This window comes from Diospyros lotus, chromosome 5 (genome assembly GCF_014633365.1).
Source record: "Diospyros lotus cultivar Yz01 chromosome 5, ASM1463336v1, whole genome shotgun sequence".
Taxonomy (NCBI): Eukaryota; Viridiplantae; Streptophyta; class Magnoliopsida; order Ericales; family Ebenaceae; genus Diospyros; species Diospyros lotus.
This window is the reverse complement of record NC_068342.1, coordinates 4,124,293-4,143,458: the sequence shown is the minus strand read 5'-3', so window position 1 is coordinate 4,143,458 and position 19,166 is coordinate 4,124,293. Positions and strand designations below refer to the sequence as shown.

Here is a 19,166-nt window from a genome sequence, read left to right as displayed (position 1 = left end):
TCGCAACCCCACACCCAAGCAAATGTTGTACCCCAAATACACCTTTAAAGTTGAAGATTACGCGAATACAAAGAAAGAGATAGCCATGGTCCATCAGAACTTTAATGCAAGTTATTAGCCATAGCGAGTGAGAAGACTTTTCACGCAGACAGCAAGTACAAATTGGTTAAGTTGGACAAAATTTCAGAACCAAATGTACGTTTAAATATGGATATGCCTTCGAAAGTATTTTGAGTAGATATCATTCTTCTTTTTCCTTCTGCCTCGCATTCCTCTCCCCCCCCCTCCTCCTCCTCCTCCTCTTGTTCCCCCCCCTTCAGGTTCAGTGCTCCTCTATCTTCTTCAGACCTTTCATGTCCGTCGTTTCCACCCTGCATTGAAGTAAAAGAAATTGTATTCCATCGTTACTATAAAGGAGCCACCAGAAAATTCAGCTAGCAGCTATGCAAATCAGAGACAAAGGAATAACCGTTAAAAATCTATTAAGGGGATCTCGTAGAAGCTTACGTTGTTCCATAAAGGACAATCTTCTGAATTTTTGTGATGTCAGAACCAGATTGATTGTCTTCGACAAATATTGTCAAGCTGACATAAATTCATCAGTGGATTAACTCAACTTTTCACTAGAGATCAGGTTATTTGAGCAAAGAACCATAGAAAAATATTCACCATACCTGCGAACGTTTTGGAACTTGACATATTTTAAGAGAACCGGTTTACCCTACAAAATGGTACTGCATTGTAAATAACATGTAATCCAAAAATTCACAAGCCTTAATCCCACTAGGTGGGCTGGGCTGTAAATAACATGTAATAGTGATACAGAACAACCGGGTGAGTTTCAAAAGTTCTCTTTGTGAAGTAGTGATAATATTGAGTAGTGAAACTCTTACCTTAATGTTATCCAAGGACAAATCAGCTGTGTCACTTGGAGGGAAGTCGTTGACATTGCTGTAAGGATTATCATTGCAATCACAAATGACTGTTTTCAGTAGTATTACTAAAAAATCAAATTTGGGAGTTTTCAGGGAAAACTAAAAAGTCTCAATGGTAATGATACTCCAATGATTACCTAAATCCCATGTGTTCTCTGTTTGCAAAAAGCTTCACAGTTTTAGGACCTGGAAAACAACCTCTGCATCAATGATAGCATATACTAAATTTCACCAACTAGTTCACTTAATCATGCATTTAGACAGTAAATTGCAAACAAGTCAATTTAAAGGAGAAAATTGCTTTCTAGCAAACAATTGCTTTCTAGATGTAGTATTCTACGTCTGATGCATAAAAGCAAGCAATAGCAGTAGGTTCCACATAATCTGATAGGCTGATCATGCATTCCTCAGTAGCTGACTTGAAAATATTTGCATGGTATCCTTGGAAATACTATCCATATACCCTAACCATGTAAGATAACTTGAACCAGCTTACCCTGTTTTGCTACATGGAGTCACTTTGGCCAAGGAGCAAAACTTTATTCAGCCAAACTGACCGTAGCCTGATAAAGTATAACACTTGTTTCTTTATTTATAATTATTACCTTTACTGTGAATTGAGTAATTCTCTAAAAATTTCTATATTTTCCCTTATCACAGCCAGTCTCAAGCCTGGATGCAGAAGTTGGATTGCATTGAGGAAAAATATGACTGGATTACAAATTAAAAAGAAATGGTGAGTTCATTATATACAAACTTTTAAAGAGAAAACCAAAGAATTTAGAGAAAATTTGCCTTCATCTTCTGGCCCTTTTATGACAATGGAATGCAGTTTAACAACTTGGATGAAAGGTATATAAATCAAAAGTTGCTCATCTGCATCACTCTCCAGGTTTAAACCCTCATCTTCTCGATAACCCTGGTTCATGAACAAAAGAATAACCAGAAACACATAATTATAGAAATAATAAAAATATGCTAAAGGGTCTGGAAAGCAACTACAACACATAGCAGACATTGTAATACAGCAATTTTACAAAACCAAGATAGACATGGTAACAAAATAACCACACAAACTCACATGATATATATAAATAACAAACTTCCTTTTAATATTTAGGGGACTCAAACTCAAGTTTTTTTTTTTTTACCAGGTAGGCAACCTAAGCCACTAGGCATTCCCTAGGAGACAAAAGATGTAACAACCTATTCAAATTTTACAGGGAAATAAAACCATATCAACAATGTAGAAATGATAAAATAAAACAACCAGTTTTAGTGTTCAAATTTCATTCCAAATTCTATCATTCCTTGTATGGCCACGCATCCACCCTAACATCCTCATCTTAGTCACTTATATTTTACACTTGTTGATACTAAACTGCCCAATATTCTAAGCCATATAATAGATGGTCTTGTAGTTGCAAGATAAATCATCACTTTTAGCTTTAAAGGAATTTTATGATCACATAAAATGTTGAACGTACTTCTCCATTTTAACTGTCTTGCCTTAATTATGAGTGATATCTTTCAATAATCTTCCCCTTTCTTAATGAATTGACCTGAAATATCTAAACAGATTTTTTTGGAAATAAATTGATCTTCAAAGTCTCATATGACATCACCCAAATTTTTATTTTTAATGAACTTACATTCTATATATTCAATTTTTGACCTACTCAGCTTGAAATATTTGAATTCTAAGCTGTTCATCCATAATTGGAGCTCAAAATTCATGCCTTTTTTTTTTTTTTGGGTCTCATCCACCAAGATAATATTGTCCATGAATATCAATGCACCTCTTCTTGGATTTTGTTGACTTCATTCATCACAATGATAAGAAGGTAAGAGTTCTGTATAGATCCTTGAGATAATTCAATTGAAACAGGAAAAACCTCATAATCTCACCTACAACTCCTAATACACGTTTCTGTTTGATAATAAATGTCCCTAATAATATGTATATAAGCAATTTAGACTCTTTTCTTATCCAAAACTCCCCACAAGACTACTTTGAAGACTCTGACATAGACTTTCTCCAAGCGTACAAATATCATCCGCAGACAGGTTTGGGCATAACTTTGATACTTGTGGGAAGTGTCCAGCAAGCCCATACTGTTGTATAACACAGAGAAAACACATTTAAAAGAACCCATGCTTCTAGACCTTAGCAAATGAGGACCAAGGAATCATGAAATTATACTTCCAAATCAAATAAATATGTAAATAAAAATCCTACTTTAAATGGTCCATGTCATAGTAATTTATTTTTTTAGAAGACCAAGAGACGCTCTTGTGAAGAGAGTTGATGAAATGGAGTAATTAGTCAAAAAAAGAGATAAGAGGCAGACCCAAAAAGATGAGAGAGACATTAAAGTTTGATATGAAGTGCATGGACCTAAATGAAGATATGACAAAAGACAAAAATATATGGAAGTCTAGAATTCATGTAGCCGACCCCATATAATGGGATAAAGGCAGGATATGTTGTTGTTTAACATAAAATGAAAATCTTTTGCCACTACCCAAATATTGAAACTACCAAATTGTAAAAGATAGAGATGAAAGTGCATCTCTTTCCTTCCTGTGAGATTCTTAAGGACCATCCCAAAAAATAAATGGTATTAAAATGCAAAGCCTTGTTCTTACAAGGTATGGGGCATAGTTGAAATCTTCTCGTCACTATTTTTGGGTTCGAGATCAAGAATAACTTTATAAAGGATGATACCCAGCATACAAACATAGTTTAGGTATGACATCAAGTTAAGTGCATGACAATTTCAAATTATGTTAAAGAGTGATTTCACATAACTTTGCAAGGTTAAATGCCTTTAGGTTCATCTCTCCTTTAAAAAAAAAATGGTATACAGAATAGAGAGAACAAGAAGAGAGGAAAAAGATAAAATGGAGGGAAAAATAACTATTCAAATCTATTAAGCTAGGGTTACAAGTATTTATACCAAAACACTATAACTCCCGTGTACAAGCTACATATGCTAGGTACAAGGTACAACTAGTCTATACAACACATCTAATACAAGCTAATATGAATACTCAAAAATGCCCCTCAAGGAGACGCATCCATATCATATGTGCCTAGCTTGGAACAAATATATTCAATCCTTGGACCTCAAAGAGCCTTAGTAAACAGGTCAGCCAGTTGATCCACAATCCCAACAGATGCTGTTGAAATCTCACCAAAAACCAGTTTTCCTTGCACAAAGTGGTAGTCTATTTCAATATGCTTGGTCCTTTCATGAAAAACAAGATTAGAATAGAGGCAATATGAAAAGCAACCTGATTGTTACACATAAGCTGCAGAGAACCTGAATCACCAAACTGTAGCTCTTTAAGAAGCTGTTTCAGCCAAATCAACTCACACGTAGCTAATACCATGGTACTTAGCTTCAACACTAGACCTAGCAACAATTTGCTGCTTTTTAATCTTCCAGAAAACTAGATTGCCTCTAACTAAAGCACAATAGCCAGAAGTGTACTGTCTATCAAATGGACAGCCTACCCAATTAGCATCTGCAATACCCAAGAAATACTGCAGTGGAATCTTTAGTCTAAGAATGAGAATGCAAATGAGCCTTCAACTAAGAAATCCCTTGCTTATTATCACCAGTTATGACCATATCATCTACATAGACAACCAGGTAGATAGCACTAGCAGGAGCATGGCGATAGAAAACAAAATGGCCATCTTCACTCCTAGTCAATCCAAAGGATTGAACTACAGAGACAAAGCGACTAAACCAACACCTAGGTGATTACTTCATACCATACAATGATTTCTTGAGGTGACAAACAAAGTGAAACTCCCCTTGAGCAACAAACCTAGGTGGTTGCTCCATATAAACCTCCTTAAGAAGATTGTCATGGGTAAAGCATTTTTTATGTCAAGATGATGAAGAGACCAACGTCGAATGGCAGCCACAAAAAGAAACAAATGGACTGAGGCAATCTTAACCATAGGGGAAAAGGTATCTCCATAATCAAGATAAAAGATTTGTGTATAACCGTTGGCAACCAAATGGGCTTTCGATCTATCAATAGAGCCATTAGGACCAACTTTAATAGTAAAAACTTCATGGCAACCAACTAAGGATTTCCCAGGAGGAAGGGGGACCAAATCTTGTCCCATTAGCAAGCAAAGTAGACACTCCTCATCCATAGCATGATGTCAACCAAGGTGAGCAAGAGCCTCTACAACTATTTTAGAATAGAAATAGACATAAGAGCAAAAACAAAGGCAGAATGGATAGAGGTTAAATGATGATAACTCAAGAAAGTGTAAATAGGATGAGGATTACGAGAAGAACGAGTATCTTTGCTTAGGGAAGGCTAAAGCAGATTGAAACCTAAAAGAATAATGGCACCTGTTGGGAAACAAGCATCTGAAGGAACATGAGATGGAGAAACCACACCATCGGGATGAATGGTAGAAATTCAGGAACGACATTGATATTTCAAGAAAGGATGAGAAGGAACAGATGTAGTAATAGGAGAAGAGATGGTAGGAACCAAAGAAGAAAAAGAAGGAACACGAAGAACCTCATCAAGAGATGAAGAAGAAGAAAGAAAAGAAGTAAAGAAAGGACTAAACTCAAAGAAAGTAACATCAGAATAAAGGAAATAACGATTAAGATTGGGAGAGAAACACTTATAATCCTTCAAAAATCGAGAATATCCCAGAAAGAGACATTTAACATATTGAGGTAATAGTTTGTCTCTTCCTAGTGATAAAAAACAAAACAAGTGGAACCAAAAATATGAAGACGAGGAGGATTTATGGTTTCATGAGGAATAAGTAAAGTATGCGGAACCATTAAGAACAGTATAAGGCAAATTAATCAGATAGCAAGAAGTCAAAAGAGCAACATCCCAAAAAAGAAGAGGAACATGCATATGAACCAATAAGATATGAGATGTCTGAATGAAATGACGATTTTACATTTTGCAACCCCATTTTTTTGTGAAGTATATGAACACAAAGTTTGATGAAGAATGTCATGAGAAGATAGAAAAGATTGAAAAGACTAGGAACAATATTCCTTGGCATTTTCACTTTGAAGGATATGAATAGAAGAATCAAAATGAGTCTTAACCTCATTATAAAATGAAGTGAATAAAGATAACAACTCAATTTAATCCTTTATCAAATAGAACCAAGTACAATGAGAATAATCACCAATAAAAGTAACAAAGTAAGAAAAACCTTGTTTAGATTTAACTCAACTTGGATCCCAAATTCAAAATGCACAAGAGTAAAAGGAGAATCACCTCTTTTATTAATTCGACTAGGAAAAGAAGGGCATACACCTTTTTCCAATGTTCTAAAACGCAGCCTAGGCGGCCGCCTAGGCGTTAGGCGAACCCTTGCCGCCGCGAATACATGCAAGTTGGCATCCTAGGCATCGGGCCTGATTAATTGAGCCTAGGCGACCGCCCAGGCGGTGCCTAGATGGCCAAAGCACAAAACGATACCTAGGCATCATTTATATATATATATATATATATAAGTTCCATTTGTCTTTAAGTTTGATTTATCTAAAAATAACATGAAATTACATCAAAAACAAAAAAAAAAAATAGCAGTCTACCTAGGCGTCCTAGGCACTAGGCCCCAGTCTGGCGCCTGACTAGCACCTAGCACATTTTAAAACACTGCGTTTTCCCAATTAGCAAGATTCACAATCTAAAGATTGTAAAGAAGAAAAAGATGGGACCATTTGATTTAGTAAAGACAAATGAGAATGGCCCAATCTACAATGTATTGACAAAGGTGTGGTTGTAGTAACAATACAAATAGAAGGTAAAGAGAGATGATATAGGCCTTCAGATTCATGTCGTGCTAATCATTCATCTAGTATTTTGATCCTACGTCAAAATAGAATGAGAATCAAAGATAGCCAGACAATCAAGAGATTTAGTCAAACGACTAATAGATTAAACTGTAAGGACAATGAAGTAATGCAAGACTCAATTAAGAGATAATGAAGGCAATGGATTGGCTTGGCCTATACCCGTAGAAATGGCCTTAGAACCATCAACCACTATAATAGAAGGCAATGTATTAGAAGATATAATATGGGAGACCAAAAATTTATTACCAGAAATATGTTCGGAGGCTGCAGAATCAAGGATCCAAGGACTAAGCAATGAATGAGATACACAAGCAGAAAGAAGAATCTGCTATTGGCAGAGTAACAGACCCTGCGGCTTGTGCAACTGAGGCTATGGAAGTAGAAGCCTGCTTAGTTGCTTGGAACTGGTTAAATTCATCTAACTCCTCCCCATAAATAAGCTGAGAAACAGCACCAGACCCTGAAATACCACCCTGTCCAGCTGAAACTGGGGTAGCAACAGAATCGGCAGTCAGCTGGTCAGTGGTATCATCCACAGATGCCACATTTCCTTTAGGTGGTCAACCATGTAATGCATAACAGGTCTCTTTATAATGACCTGATTTATGGCAATTCGAGCAAAATGGCCATTTTACCCCTTTTCCACCTTTCCACCATGCTGTGGCTGCTTATTCTTAGACTGATTACCAAAGGATGTAATTTGAAACCATAATAGACCCCTCAGCTGCTGAATCAGAGCCAGTAAAACTCTGAGTACTATGCAGCAACCTTGCAAACACTTCTTCTATAGTAGGAATGACAGGTCCACTAAGGATTTATGACCTGACACTCTCCAAGTCAGGTCCTAATCCAGCCAATGTAAGCACCGTGAACAGTTTATCACGTTAGACATGTTGTTCAGTAACATTTTTGGTGATTGGCAGCATGATATTGAAATCTGTCACAGCAGATTGAACATTTCCCAGATATGTTGTCATATCTAAATCTCCTTTCTGAAGATTAAACAATGTACTAATAATTGTGTACAAACAAAGGATGTAGTTTGCATAAAGCCTCTGTGCATATGACCATATTTCTGCACAACTTCCATAAACATGAAAAAGTGGAACTAAATCTAGTTCAATGGATTGCCACAACACGGAAACAAGTTGTGCATCAATTTTATCCCACAATGTCCTATCATTCTCTGGTATCTCACTCAATTTCTTGGTTAAATGAATCACTTACCCCTTGGCCTCAAAACCACATTTTAATTGGAGCTGACCAGGAAAAATAATTTTCCTCATTCAGCTTTTCAGTTGTAATCAAAGGGGTACCAGATATGTTAGGAACAACAACAGAAGTGAGATTACCTCTGAACCAGACATGTAAACCCTAACTTTAACAACCAATACAACAAGAGACCACTAGAATATCAGATCACAGCCTTAGGGATTCCAGATATCACTAGATCGCTAATCCATGAATTCCAGAACAGATCACTGCAGACTGCAGATCAGATTGCAGCAGATCGCTCCAGTCTCAACCAGCAGAACGCTCCAGTCTCAACCAGCAGATCAGACCACATTTCCAGAGGTCCAGAGAAGATCAGATTGCTCAGATCGCAGCTCTTGACCTAAATGAAAGATAAAATCCTCAAACCAAGATGACATAATCCTAGACAACATTTGATGACTGAATCACATCAAAACTGCTCCAATTCTGCAGATTTACCCCTCAATGGCTCTGATACCATGAAAATGGTATACAAAAATGAGAGAACAAGAAAAAAGAGAGATTGGAGGAAAAATAGCTGTTCAAATCTATTAAGCCAGGGTTACAAGTATTTATACCAAAACACTAAAACTGCTATGTACAAGCTACCTATGCTAGGTACAAGGTACAACTAGTCTATACAGCGCACCTAATATGAGCTAATATAAATTCTCAACAGTCCCAAAGTGTAGCATGCATTGTTATTAAAATTGCGAGTCGGGTTGTACGATTTTACGAGTTTGGAAGCATAAAACGAGTCAACTCGCATCTAGGATCGAATTTTGATGCGAGTTTGCCTAGGATCGCAAGTCAACTTAGTAAAATGGGTAAAAACGGACCAATTTTACCGAGTTAACTCTCAGCCATGTTTCCAGGTTAGAGAAGGTGATATTTCCGTCTCTAACCAGAGTATATATATACATATTGTCCGTTTTCCCCTTTTGTGCAAACCCTAAACTCATTTTGCTCGTAAGCGATCGGCGATCGCGTTCCCCCTTGCTACGTGTGACATCCTTGATCGCATTCCCCCTTGTTGCGCACAGCAATCGCGTTCCCCCTTGCCCTTGCTAATCTGCGTCCAATTGCTGGTGCTGCTCTGTGTTTGTTCGTTCACCACTTCACCTTCAAACTTCAAAGTTCAAAGCCTCAAAGCCCAAATGTAAATATTATATTCTATACGTTTGGTTAACTGCTAAGTGCTAAGTCCGATGGTGAAGTTCTATATATTATATTCTATATGGTGAAGTTCTGGGAAACATTTCATGGCTATGGCTTCTTGTAGCTTGAAGTTTAAAGCCTCAAAGGCCAAAGTTATATATTATATTCTATATGTTTTGCTAACTGCTAAGTCCAATGGTGAAATTCTATATATATTATATTCTATATGATGAAGTTCTAGAAAACAATTTATGGCTATGGCTTGTTGCAACTTGCTCTAACTGACACTGTGATGATTGTGGGTTTTTCTTCCTAATTAATTAATTACTGTGTGAATGGGTAATTAATTACTATATTTCATGTGTTTATGTTTTAGCTAAAAAGACAACTATTGCAATTTGCAAAATCACTTTGAATTACTATATGGATTGGGTTTGAGTTTTAGCTAAAAGGAAATTAATTACTGTGTTTGAGTTTCCATTATTGTTGCCTAGGGAACAAATATTTGTTAATGTAGTATTTTCAAAATTAATAGATGAAGTGATTTTAAAATAGGTACATGCATTTCATTTGTATTAAGAATTATGTTATTATAAACATATATTTACATAAATTAAAAGATATTTTTAATTATCCGTAAAATCTTACGATTTTACGATTCGATTTTACGATCCGATTTTATGGACCCTCTTATGATTCTACTTAAAATCTTGATTTTAACAACCTTAGTAGCATGCCAAAGTCCTAATTCTTAAAAAATCTTACTCTTTGCCTACAAAACCCTTAGAAATGTACTTTAGTAACTATTTAGTGCTTCCTGCAACCTGCAACAGAATTTTGAATAAGTCCACTAATCTACCTTGACCACCCAGACCATCTTCAACCCCTTTCAAGTCCCTTCAAAATTTCTTCCAAATAATTAAAATGCCAGCCTACTGCTACTTACAAGCCTGGCACTCCCCAGAACCAATGCAAATAGCATGGTTAACAATGTCCTACACTTCCTCAGATGCCCTGCAATTGCACGGTTCTGGTGGAGAATGTGGAGATTTTGGGCAAGAGCTAATCCTGTTGTGGTAACCATGATGCATTCTTCTAAATTTCACGCACCAAAGTGAAACACAGAGAAGCAGAAGTGGCAAAGATATCATTTTTAAAAGCTGACAGTTCTGTTCTTTTTCATTTTCTGCTGCTTTCCTCAGATGGATTTTGTTCTACAAATCTTTGTTGCCATGGTCTTTCAATATCCTGTTTTCTCCCTCCCTTGATCAACAATTGAAGGCACCCATGGTCGTGAAGGTTGCCACTAGTCACAAGTGTGAAAATTCTTGATTACCTGGATCAGGCCAAGTTTTATTGGTGCCTATATTGTAGGGAACATTCAGAAATAAACCACACTTAATTAAGAAACTTCCATTCAAAAAGAAAAAGGAGGAACAGAAACTATGAGCTAGCTTGAAGTCAGCTAGCATCATTGAGATATCAAATACCAAAACCCATCCTCCAATAGGTCTTTGGAGGATGATGTCACACACGGCGATATTACTCCCTGATTTTCTTTCTTTTGCATACTGTAATTGCTTGCTTTAATTATGTTATTGCTTATTATGACTATTGTTTTAATTTCCAGCTGTAATAGTTTGTTATTAGAGAATATTCCAGAGGAGGCCCACGTGTAAGGGCTAGAATAGGACAAACCAGTTGTTATAACCGCTTAGGGGAAGGAATCCTCTACGGCTGCATCCATGTTAAGAGGCCTATATATCCTTCCTAGACCCTTTGGGTCCGTTAACGAGAATATCAATAGCAATCAAAATCTCTCCCTTACTCTCTTTCTCTATATTCTTCTGTTTCCCTTGGCTCTTTCTCACTTCCTTCCTTTCTAACTCACTTCATTACTGCTGTCATTGATTAATTCTAAGTTAACTAGCCAACCCGAGTCACCAGCCGTGACAATTTGGTATCAGAGTAACGGTCTTGGCTGGAGTTAGTAGAGCATTCTTCCATGGCGGAAGGTATCTGCATGAAGAGCTTCAAGTCGCAGCTACAACAGTTCGGCTCAACGGTGACAGACTTCCAGTGTCGCGTAGAGCAGTTGGAGTGAGGATCAGAGCGCAATCACTAGGCAATCATAGCATTGGATCGCAGGATGGAGAATTTGGTAGGAGAACTCGAGAGAAGGCTCGATGGGGCTCTATCTCAAATGTGGGACGATAATGCACAAATGAGAGCAGAGTTGGGAGCCCAACTCCAACAATTTATGGTTATGTTCACTCGCCAAAATGCAGTAAGATTGGCCCCCGAGTTTTCCCCTAGAGATAGAACATGACCATTAATACCAAACAATAGGCGAGACAAAGTAGCGAGAAATGAGGGAGTTGGGATGGAACTAGAGGGTGATATAAGAAATGTGATGGAAGGTGGACAAGAAGGATAGAACCATCCACAACAACCGGGGTTTCCAGCTGTAATAGTTTGTTATTAGAGAATATTCCAGAGGAGGCCCACATGTAAGGGCTAGAATAGGACAAACCGGTTGTTATAACCGCTTATGGGAAGGAATCCTCTACGGCTGCATCCATGTTAAGAGGCTTATATATCCTTCCTAGACCCTTTGGATCTGTTAACGAGAATATCAATAGCAATCAGAATCTCTCCCTTACTCTCTTTCTCTATATTCTTCTGTTTCCCTCTGCTCTTTCTCTCTTCCTTCCTTTCTACCTCACTTCATTACTGCTGTTGTTGATTAATTCTAATTTCTAAGTTAACTAGCCAGCCCTAGTCACCAGCCGTGACAGATGAGAAGGAAAAAAAGCTACTAATTTGTAATAATTCTATATTTCTATTGAAAAGATGCATCAACCATTTATTCACACGTCACACGAGACCGCCAAAACCCACAAAAATATCACCAGTTTGTGTCACACGAGGAAGGATATGAATGTCAATTATTCAAAACATGACCCAATTACACACAGCAATTTAACCGAAACCCCGACTAAGCATCTCCTCGAAACTTCTGATTCGTTACATAAAGACGATCCAAATCCACTCAATTAAATCATTAATTCAAACCCTAATGTAAAATAATCAAACCATAATTTAAAGAAAACAAAAATGGGCAACAGATGAAAGGTTGTGCCAATCACAGAAACCCTACTCAAGTAGTGAGATATGGAGACAGATATACCTGTTTAAGAGCATTTGCAAGCGAGTGACTGGAGCTATAGTTAAGGCATTCGACTCCAGACCAGTCAACAAAGTCAAGTAGATCCACCTGATTTGGAGAAAAAGGAAAAAGAAGTTCGCGATTAGTAATTAAAAGCGGCTACGAGCACGCGTACGCGTCAACGTCAAGTGGCAACAGTAATCGAAAATCGGAAGAAGAACTTGAAAGATGAATCAAATGCAGATGACAACGCACTTGGCTTCTCTGAATTCCAGAGGCTGATTCCGCGGACATGGCGTTCGAATGCTGCAAGATGAGAGAGAGAGAGAGAGAGAGAGAGAGAGAGAGAGAGAGGAGGGAGAGGGATGGGTGTAAAGCGACAACGATCGATTAATAAATGGGAAGGAATGGGGCAAAGGGGATTTGCTAGATTTATGGATTATCTCGGGCCACCAACAATACTGTACTGCTCTTATGAAAACAGAGATAGATTCCAAACCATCTCTATTTTTCTAGGGCATCTCGTCTCTCTGCAAAATCCTCCAATTTTTTGTACTCTTTTGATTTTGACTCTTAAATTCACTAATTAATTTTGTAAGTAATATATTATCTTAATAAAAATATTAAATAACTTTTCTTAAGGTGACAATTTAAATCAGTGATATTAAAACTAAGATAAATTATAATATATGTTATATGTATTTCTCACACCACTTCTCCTGAGCTAGATTCAGTCCAGTAAGTCGCCCCAAATAAACTTGCCATGACGAACTCATGCGTCATTGAAATTCGAACTCTAATCGCGGAACCAAGCAAGCTCTCAACAAGATTTCTAATGAGCTCCTAACGATATATCCAGCGAGTTTTCAACAATGCTCATAGTTTGTTGGTCTAACCATTAAGCTCGTTGGTCTAAATCCTTCAACGCCCATAGACATTAAAACTGCTAGACAGCCGAATGCATGGGACCTACTCACTTTATCCGATGCGAGCCATATCCCTCGTAATGAGGATCTAACTCCCGATTTTATGTAGATGATAATAACTGTTTATCCCATATTATATCATTTTTATATTTTTATATCTTATGCAAATTATAAATGCTCCTCGTTATGGGACGGAAATATCATCAAAATGAGACCAACAAGAATAATCAAATACTATCACTTTGAAATAATAATCATGGTATAGTCATAGAGTATGCATCGTTCTGGGCGAATCACGTGAAATTTTTTTATATTCTTTATATTTTGTTATTCCTTCTTGTATCTGGCACTTACTCATTCACTGCGAGTTTAACGAATCACGATTGACTAAAATTGAATGTCGACAATATATTTTATAAAAATATAAATAATACTTTTGATTTAAGATGTCGAACAAATTGGATTATTCATGAGCTAACTTAAGCTAACAATCTTAGTAGTTCGACTTGACATAACATGTTATTATGACAATCAAGTTTTGTTGTTCCAAACTTGAGAATGTGTAGTTACACTAAATTAGGGATACAACCCATGACCTAACAGAACATCAATACAACCCATTGCCCCTACATGTTCATAAGGGTAGCACAAATTCGCTTAAATTCTTTTACAAAATTAAGTTAATGTAAATAATATTATATTTTATATTTATTTATTTTATATTATTTATTAAAATATTATAAATATAATATTTGTTAATTAAGATGTAAATAAAAAAAGTGAGATATGAAAAATATCTTGAATAAAAATATTTTTTTACTATATTTATTAAATTTATTTTTAAAAAATTATATAAATTTTTATTTTAAAATTTTCAGATAAAATTATTTATTTAAATAAGTTATATTAGACTTTATAAATAAATTATCTTGATATAATTTTATTTTATTCATTTTAATAAATATTATTTAAAAAAAAAGATTAAGCAATTACATGTCGACTCCACGTTGCCCATGAAGAGATAAAAAAAAAAAAAGACTAAAATGATTAATTAATTTATTTTAATTTTGTAATTAAAGAGGGCGGGTGTTAGTTTTTAAAAAATAAAGAATATAATTAAACATATTACTAAACCTAAAAAATGACGGGCAATATACCCGTTGTATTATCATAAATTTAAAAAATAAATAAATAAATAAAATACTAAAAAGGGGAAAATGGTTGGTAAATGGTGAGGGAGGGGAGGGAGGAAGAAAGCGACAAATGGGGAGAGGGAGAGGGAGAGGGAGCGAATAGCAATCTCCCATTTCTCTCTCTGGTCTCTGCTGCTATCTCTTCTACCGCGCCACTCCGCCATCCATCTCATGGCCGCCTTATCCCTCCGCTCTCCGCCTCTCTCCTCCTCTCTGCACCACCTCCGCCGCCGCCACAATGCCGCTGCTCCTCTTATTCTGCGCACCCCCTCCCGCTCCATCTCCATCAAAGCCCTCTCCTCCCCTTCTCCTGCCTTGACTCAAGACGACCTCAAGAAACTCGCTGCCGACAAGGCCGTCGAGTACGTCCGCAGCGGCATGGTCCTCGGCCTCGGCACCGGCTCCACCGCCGCCTTCGTCGTCGCCAAGCTCGGCGAGCTCGTCAATTCCGGCCAATTGAAGGACATCGTCGGCGTCCCCACCTCCAAGCGCACGCAGGAGCAGGCCGCCGCCCTCGGCATTCCCCTCTCCATCCTCGACGACCACCCCAAGCTCGACCTCGCCATCGACGGCGCCGACGAGGTCGACCCCAACCTTGATCTCGTCAAGGGCCGCGGCGGTGCCCTCCTCCGTGAGAAAATGGTCGAGGCTGCCTCCGACAAGTTCGTGGTGGTCGTCGACGAGTCCAAATTAGTCGCTGGCTTGGGCGGCAGCGGCCTTGCTATGCCTGTGGAGGTCGTTCAGTTCTGCTGGAAGTATAACCTAACCAGATTGCAGGACTTGTTCAAGGAAGAAGGATGTGAGGCCAGGCTGAGATTGGACGGTGGGAAGCCCTATGTGACCGATAACATGAACTACATTGTGGATTTGTATTTCAAGACTCCGATTAGGGATTCTGAGGCCGCCGGCCGGGAGATCTCGAAGTTCGAAGGGGTGGTGGAACACGGATTGTTCCTAAACATGACCACCGCCGTTATCATCGCCGGTAAGGACGGCGTGAGTGTGAAGACCAAGTGATGGCCATCAAATGGTTGGATTTTGGTAAGAATTGAATATTTCCAATTCTATTCTTGTTCAAATTTTATGACACCTTTGAATTCATCTGTTGTAATTTAAGGATTCCTCTTGTTGATGTTCGATCGAGATCTGTATTTCACTGCTAGTGGATCTTGGGCTTGTTCTTGTTGAATAATTGGGCTGCAATAACGTTGTATCACAGACGAGAATCAATATAACTGCATAATGGAAAATGAGTGATTTCTATGCTTCTATGGTACTGAGTGTAACAGAGTCCTATGTCTCAGTTTTGAGTACGCTATATAAGTTATTGATGTATATTGGGTAACTTCTTTCAGGTATTTATGATATTTAGACCTGTAAATTTTGATTAACGTTATGGCAAATCATTGAAACTATGGATCTTTGTTCATACGCAATTTGGGTATGGAGCTTTAGTTAAATTTAACCTCTACTAAATGTTATTGCTAGTTTTACTTTTGTCTATTTAAATGTCTTAAAAGTTACCACTTGATTCAGAATGAACTGAACAAGTTTGTATGGGGATGTTGGGGGGCCCTTTTCTGGTTCCATTATTGGTACGACTCTTCGTGATAAAATTGAGCTTTCCAGCCAATGTAATGAAAACCTTTTGTTTCTTGACAAGTGTTGGTAATTTCAGCATGGAAATCTGGTTGAGTTTTTCATCTATTATCTTTTCTTTGTTTTTGATGTAAAACTAGTATTACCTCTCTAAGTAGCGTGTGAGTTGTTTTGGTTGTTATTAGAAATTTGGATTATAAACTAAATAATTTATTTTTGGAAATAACTTATAAGAGTGCATACAGACAAAAAGAAAAGTTAAAACGGATTTCCATGAAGTTTTGGATATGTTTGGTAGAGTGCTAACTCTCTCCTGCTTGTTTTCATCCTTTTATATGGCAACTCTCTCTATATAATACAAGAATTTATGTATATCTCCAGGAAAGAACTGCAATATTGTGGATTGATTCTATTTTTGGAACATAAATTTTGTTTTGAACATCTTGGTTTCCTATGATTCCTAGAAACACGTAACAGTTTCATGCTCAATGACATAGACAGCATGTGGTAGTTAGCATCTTGATGAAGGACTAGAGCTAATTACGTTACTCTTAAGCAGTCATTATTCACTGACTGGCCTATTCCATAATGATGGAATGGTAAATGCAAGAGGGATAGCTATGAGAAGAAGATACAAAACTATTATGCTTGATATGTGAAGATGCACAAGATACTAGAGTAGGCATGAGATTCAAGTGGTCATTGTAAGTTTGATAAATGATGATTCTCTTCATCTTGAAGAATTAATCTTTCAAGTGCTCCTATGTGTTTAATAGAGATGTTCATGTTCATATGTGTATACACGTTTCTTCACATAACCTGGAGGCGTGCATGGTTAGTGTAGAATATTCAGGAGACCTTATGGCAAGTTTAGTAGAAGCATGAATCCTGGCTTGGCATCTCATCTTGCAGAATCTTTCTGCAAGTTTATAACACCAACTTACTGTGAAACCCAGTTCAAGCCCCATTGGATCACTAAAAGTACTTCATCATTTGCCTTTCGATTCCCTAGATGTGACAATTGGTCACCATTTAGCTCTGCTCATGCCCTGTCTCTCTCTTGCCATCAGGCTCAAGAGTAACAGGGTTTTCAGTTAAATCATTCCAAGATGTATGCTACAACCTGACTGTGGTTGGCATCTTGTGCCACGAAGTAGCCTTTACTGGCATCACTGTCATAGTTCTGTCTTCAAAGTTTTCATCCGTGAAGTTAATGGACTAGTGGGCTTATATTTGGTGTGCTGTATTGGCTTGGGAAAATTTTTGGAGAAAATGTCATTTCTATGTACCTGAGAGTTCAGTAAATCAGTGGTCAAGAACCAATAGAACTGATTTGGACATACTGTTTGTGCAGTAATGGTATTTTGGTTGATCTCGTCATGCTAGAAAATTTGGAGAACTTTGCATTTCCTTTGTTTAGTTAAGGAAAACAGCCTTAAGTTTGGCGGACCAGTGGGTTAGGCTAATGAAAGTAGACCTTGACACTCGACATATTTAATGATTTCCATAGATTATTTAGTGAATTGGATGCCATTGAGACATTAACTGTTTCGTTTAATTTTTATATTTCTTTAAATATTTATTAAATCTATGCTTTTTATATGACTGGTTCAACCACAGTTAAAACTGTGAGCCCTTTTTCACCTGTTTGGTTTTGCTACAATAACATTAACATATCAAGTCTTAATCCCATTAACTAGGGTTGGCTACATGAAAACTAACTTATTTGGTCTTGCTAATTATGAAAAAAAAAAAGTGGAGGTCTTACATAAGTGATCTTTTGATATGGATTACCACCTCTCAGGAGGTTGTTTGGCTTACCCATTTTATTTTTTTTGGCTTACTGTTTTTTTATTCAACTTTTAAGCCTTTCTACTAATAGGCTATGTAAAGGTTAAAAGTTTGTTAACATTTAAGTTAATAACGTGTTTGAATAAATGTGTTTTAAGTTATCATTTATATATAGTTATGTGTTTGGTTTGAAAAACTAATAAGATATCAGAACTTAACAAAAAGACTAAAATAAACATGTTGTTAAATAATACAAATAAAATTAATAAAAATACTAATTTTAATAAAAAATTATAAATTGATATCCAACTAATAAATTTTTTACTATTAGATGTTGATAAATTATATACAATTATTAAAAAATATATTAATACGATGTTTTATGTTAAATTTATGAAAATGTTATATATATATATATATATACACACAGAGATAGAGTCGGTGAGTCAGTCAACGACTGACAAAGGTGAAGGTTGATAGGGATGGGGTTGGAGGCGGCGCCATGGAGGAGATTAAGGCAACAACAGTGACAGAGAAGTTGGAGGGAGGCAGAGAGAAGACAGAGGGATGAAGGAGATGGGTAAAGGTTGGAAATATGGTAGTTATTTGAGAGTAAAATGGTAAAATACTTGGTCAATGAAATAAACTGGTAATAACGTTTTTGAAAAAATTAGAGGGGGGAGTTTTTCTAAAACGTTGTTAAAACAGCATTTAAGCTAGCTACATAGCGTATAAGCTAAATGTGCAGCTTATAAGTGGTCAAACCGCTAAGCCAAAGATTGAAATATGATGCATTATGATGAATGAAGAAGGCATGTCGACAGCAGCTTAAGATCAATCATTGGGAGCATTAGAGTGGCTCGTACTCTTGGAATTACTGTCCTTGCGTGGTTTCCTGTCGTTCGTGTCTTTAATTTCGATAAAGGAGGTAAATTATAGGTAGAGATTTTGCTCACTGTGCAGGACAAGGAATCGAATTCACGACCTATTGAGCAGCTCCTACTCTTTGTGCTTACTTAGGAGCTTTCCATTTAATTCGTGTGGATGCGTTATTTTGCCGTTGGCTGGTTGAAGGTTAGCTCTGCCGCTGGCAAAAGTGCAGCTTTTCTTGTGAAGAATAAAATCTTAGGCATCTTGGCTTGTTTATTTCCTAACAGTCCCATTTATGGCTGGGCATAATTGACTGTCCAGCTAATCTGCTTAACATAGTGTCTTGAAGCTTTGAAATTTCTCAGGTTGAAAGACTTGGGCATATTAGCATTAGGTGAGTT

General features: G+C 37.1%; 2 protein-coding genes across 2 annotated transcripts; one reads left to right on the top strand and one right to left on the bottom strand.

The window, feature by feature from the left end:
• Positions 1-66: 66 nt before the first annotated feature.
• On the bottom strand, positions 67-12,908 carry LOC127802637 (PITH domain-containing protein At3g04780). The gene is made up of 8 exons (XM_052338562.1): positions 12,642-12,908; positions 12,408-12,494; positions 1,731-1,854; positions 1,073-1,121; positions 894-951; positions 675-721; positions 508-585; positions 67-371 (listed from the first exon to the last, which is right to left on the bottom strand). Exons 1-8 carry the CDS (start codon positions 12,678-12,680, stop codon positions 323-325), a joined length of 531 nt encoding a protein of 176 aa, XP_052194522.1. The 5' UTR covers positions 12,681-12,908; the 3' UTR covers positions 67-322.
• A 1,644-nt stretch (positions 12,909-14,552) lies between these two features.
• Positions 14,553-19,048, top strand: LOC127802809 (probable ribose-5-phosphate isomerase 3, chloroplastic). The gene is made up of 2 exons (XM_052338839.1): positions 14,553-15,546; positions 18,859-19,048. The coding sequence occupies exon 1, from the start codon at positions 14,677-14,679 to the stop codon at positions 15,520-15,522; it is 846 nt and encodes a 281-aa protein (XP_052194799.1). The 5' UTR covers positions 14,553-14,676; the 3' UTR covers positions 15,523-15,546; positions 18,859-19,048.
• Positions 19,049-19,166: the final 118 nt, after the last annotated feature.

Coding starts and splice junctions, on each gene's coding strand:
- LOC127802637 (XM_052338562.1), bottom strand. CDS start 12,680: ATGTCCGCGGAATCAGCCTCTGGAATTCAGAGAAGCCAA. Junction 1,855..12,407: donor TTGCAAATGCTCTTAAACAG/GTATATCTGTCT, acceptor TTCATGAACCAG/GGTTATCGAGAAGATGAGGG. Junction 586..674: donor AAGTTCCAAAACGTTCGCAG/GTATGGTGAATA, acceptor AATTTATGTCAG/CTTGACAATATTTGTCGAAG.
- LOC127802809 (XM_052338839.1), top strand. CDS start 14,677: ATGGCCGCCTTATCCCTCCGCTCTCCGCCTCTCTCCTCCTCTCTGCAC.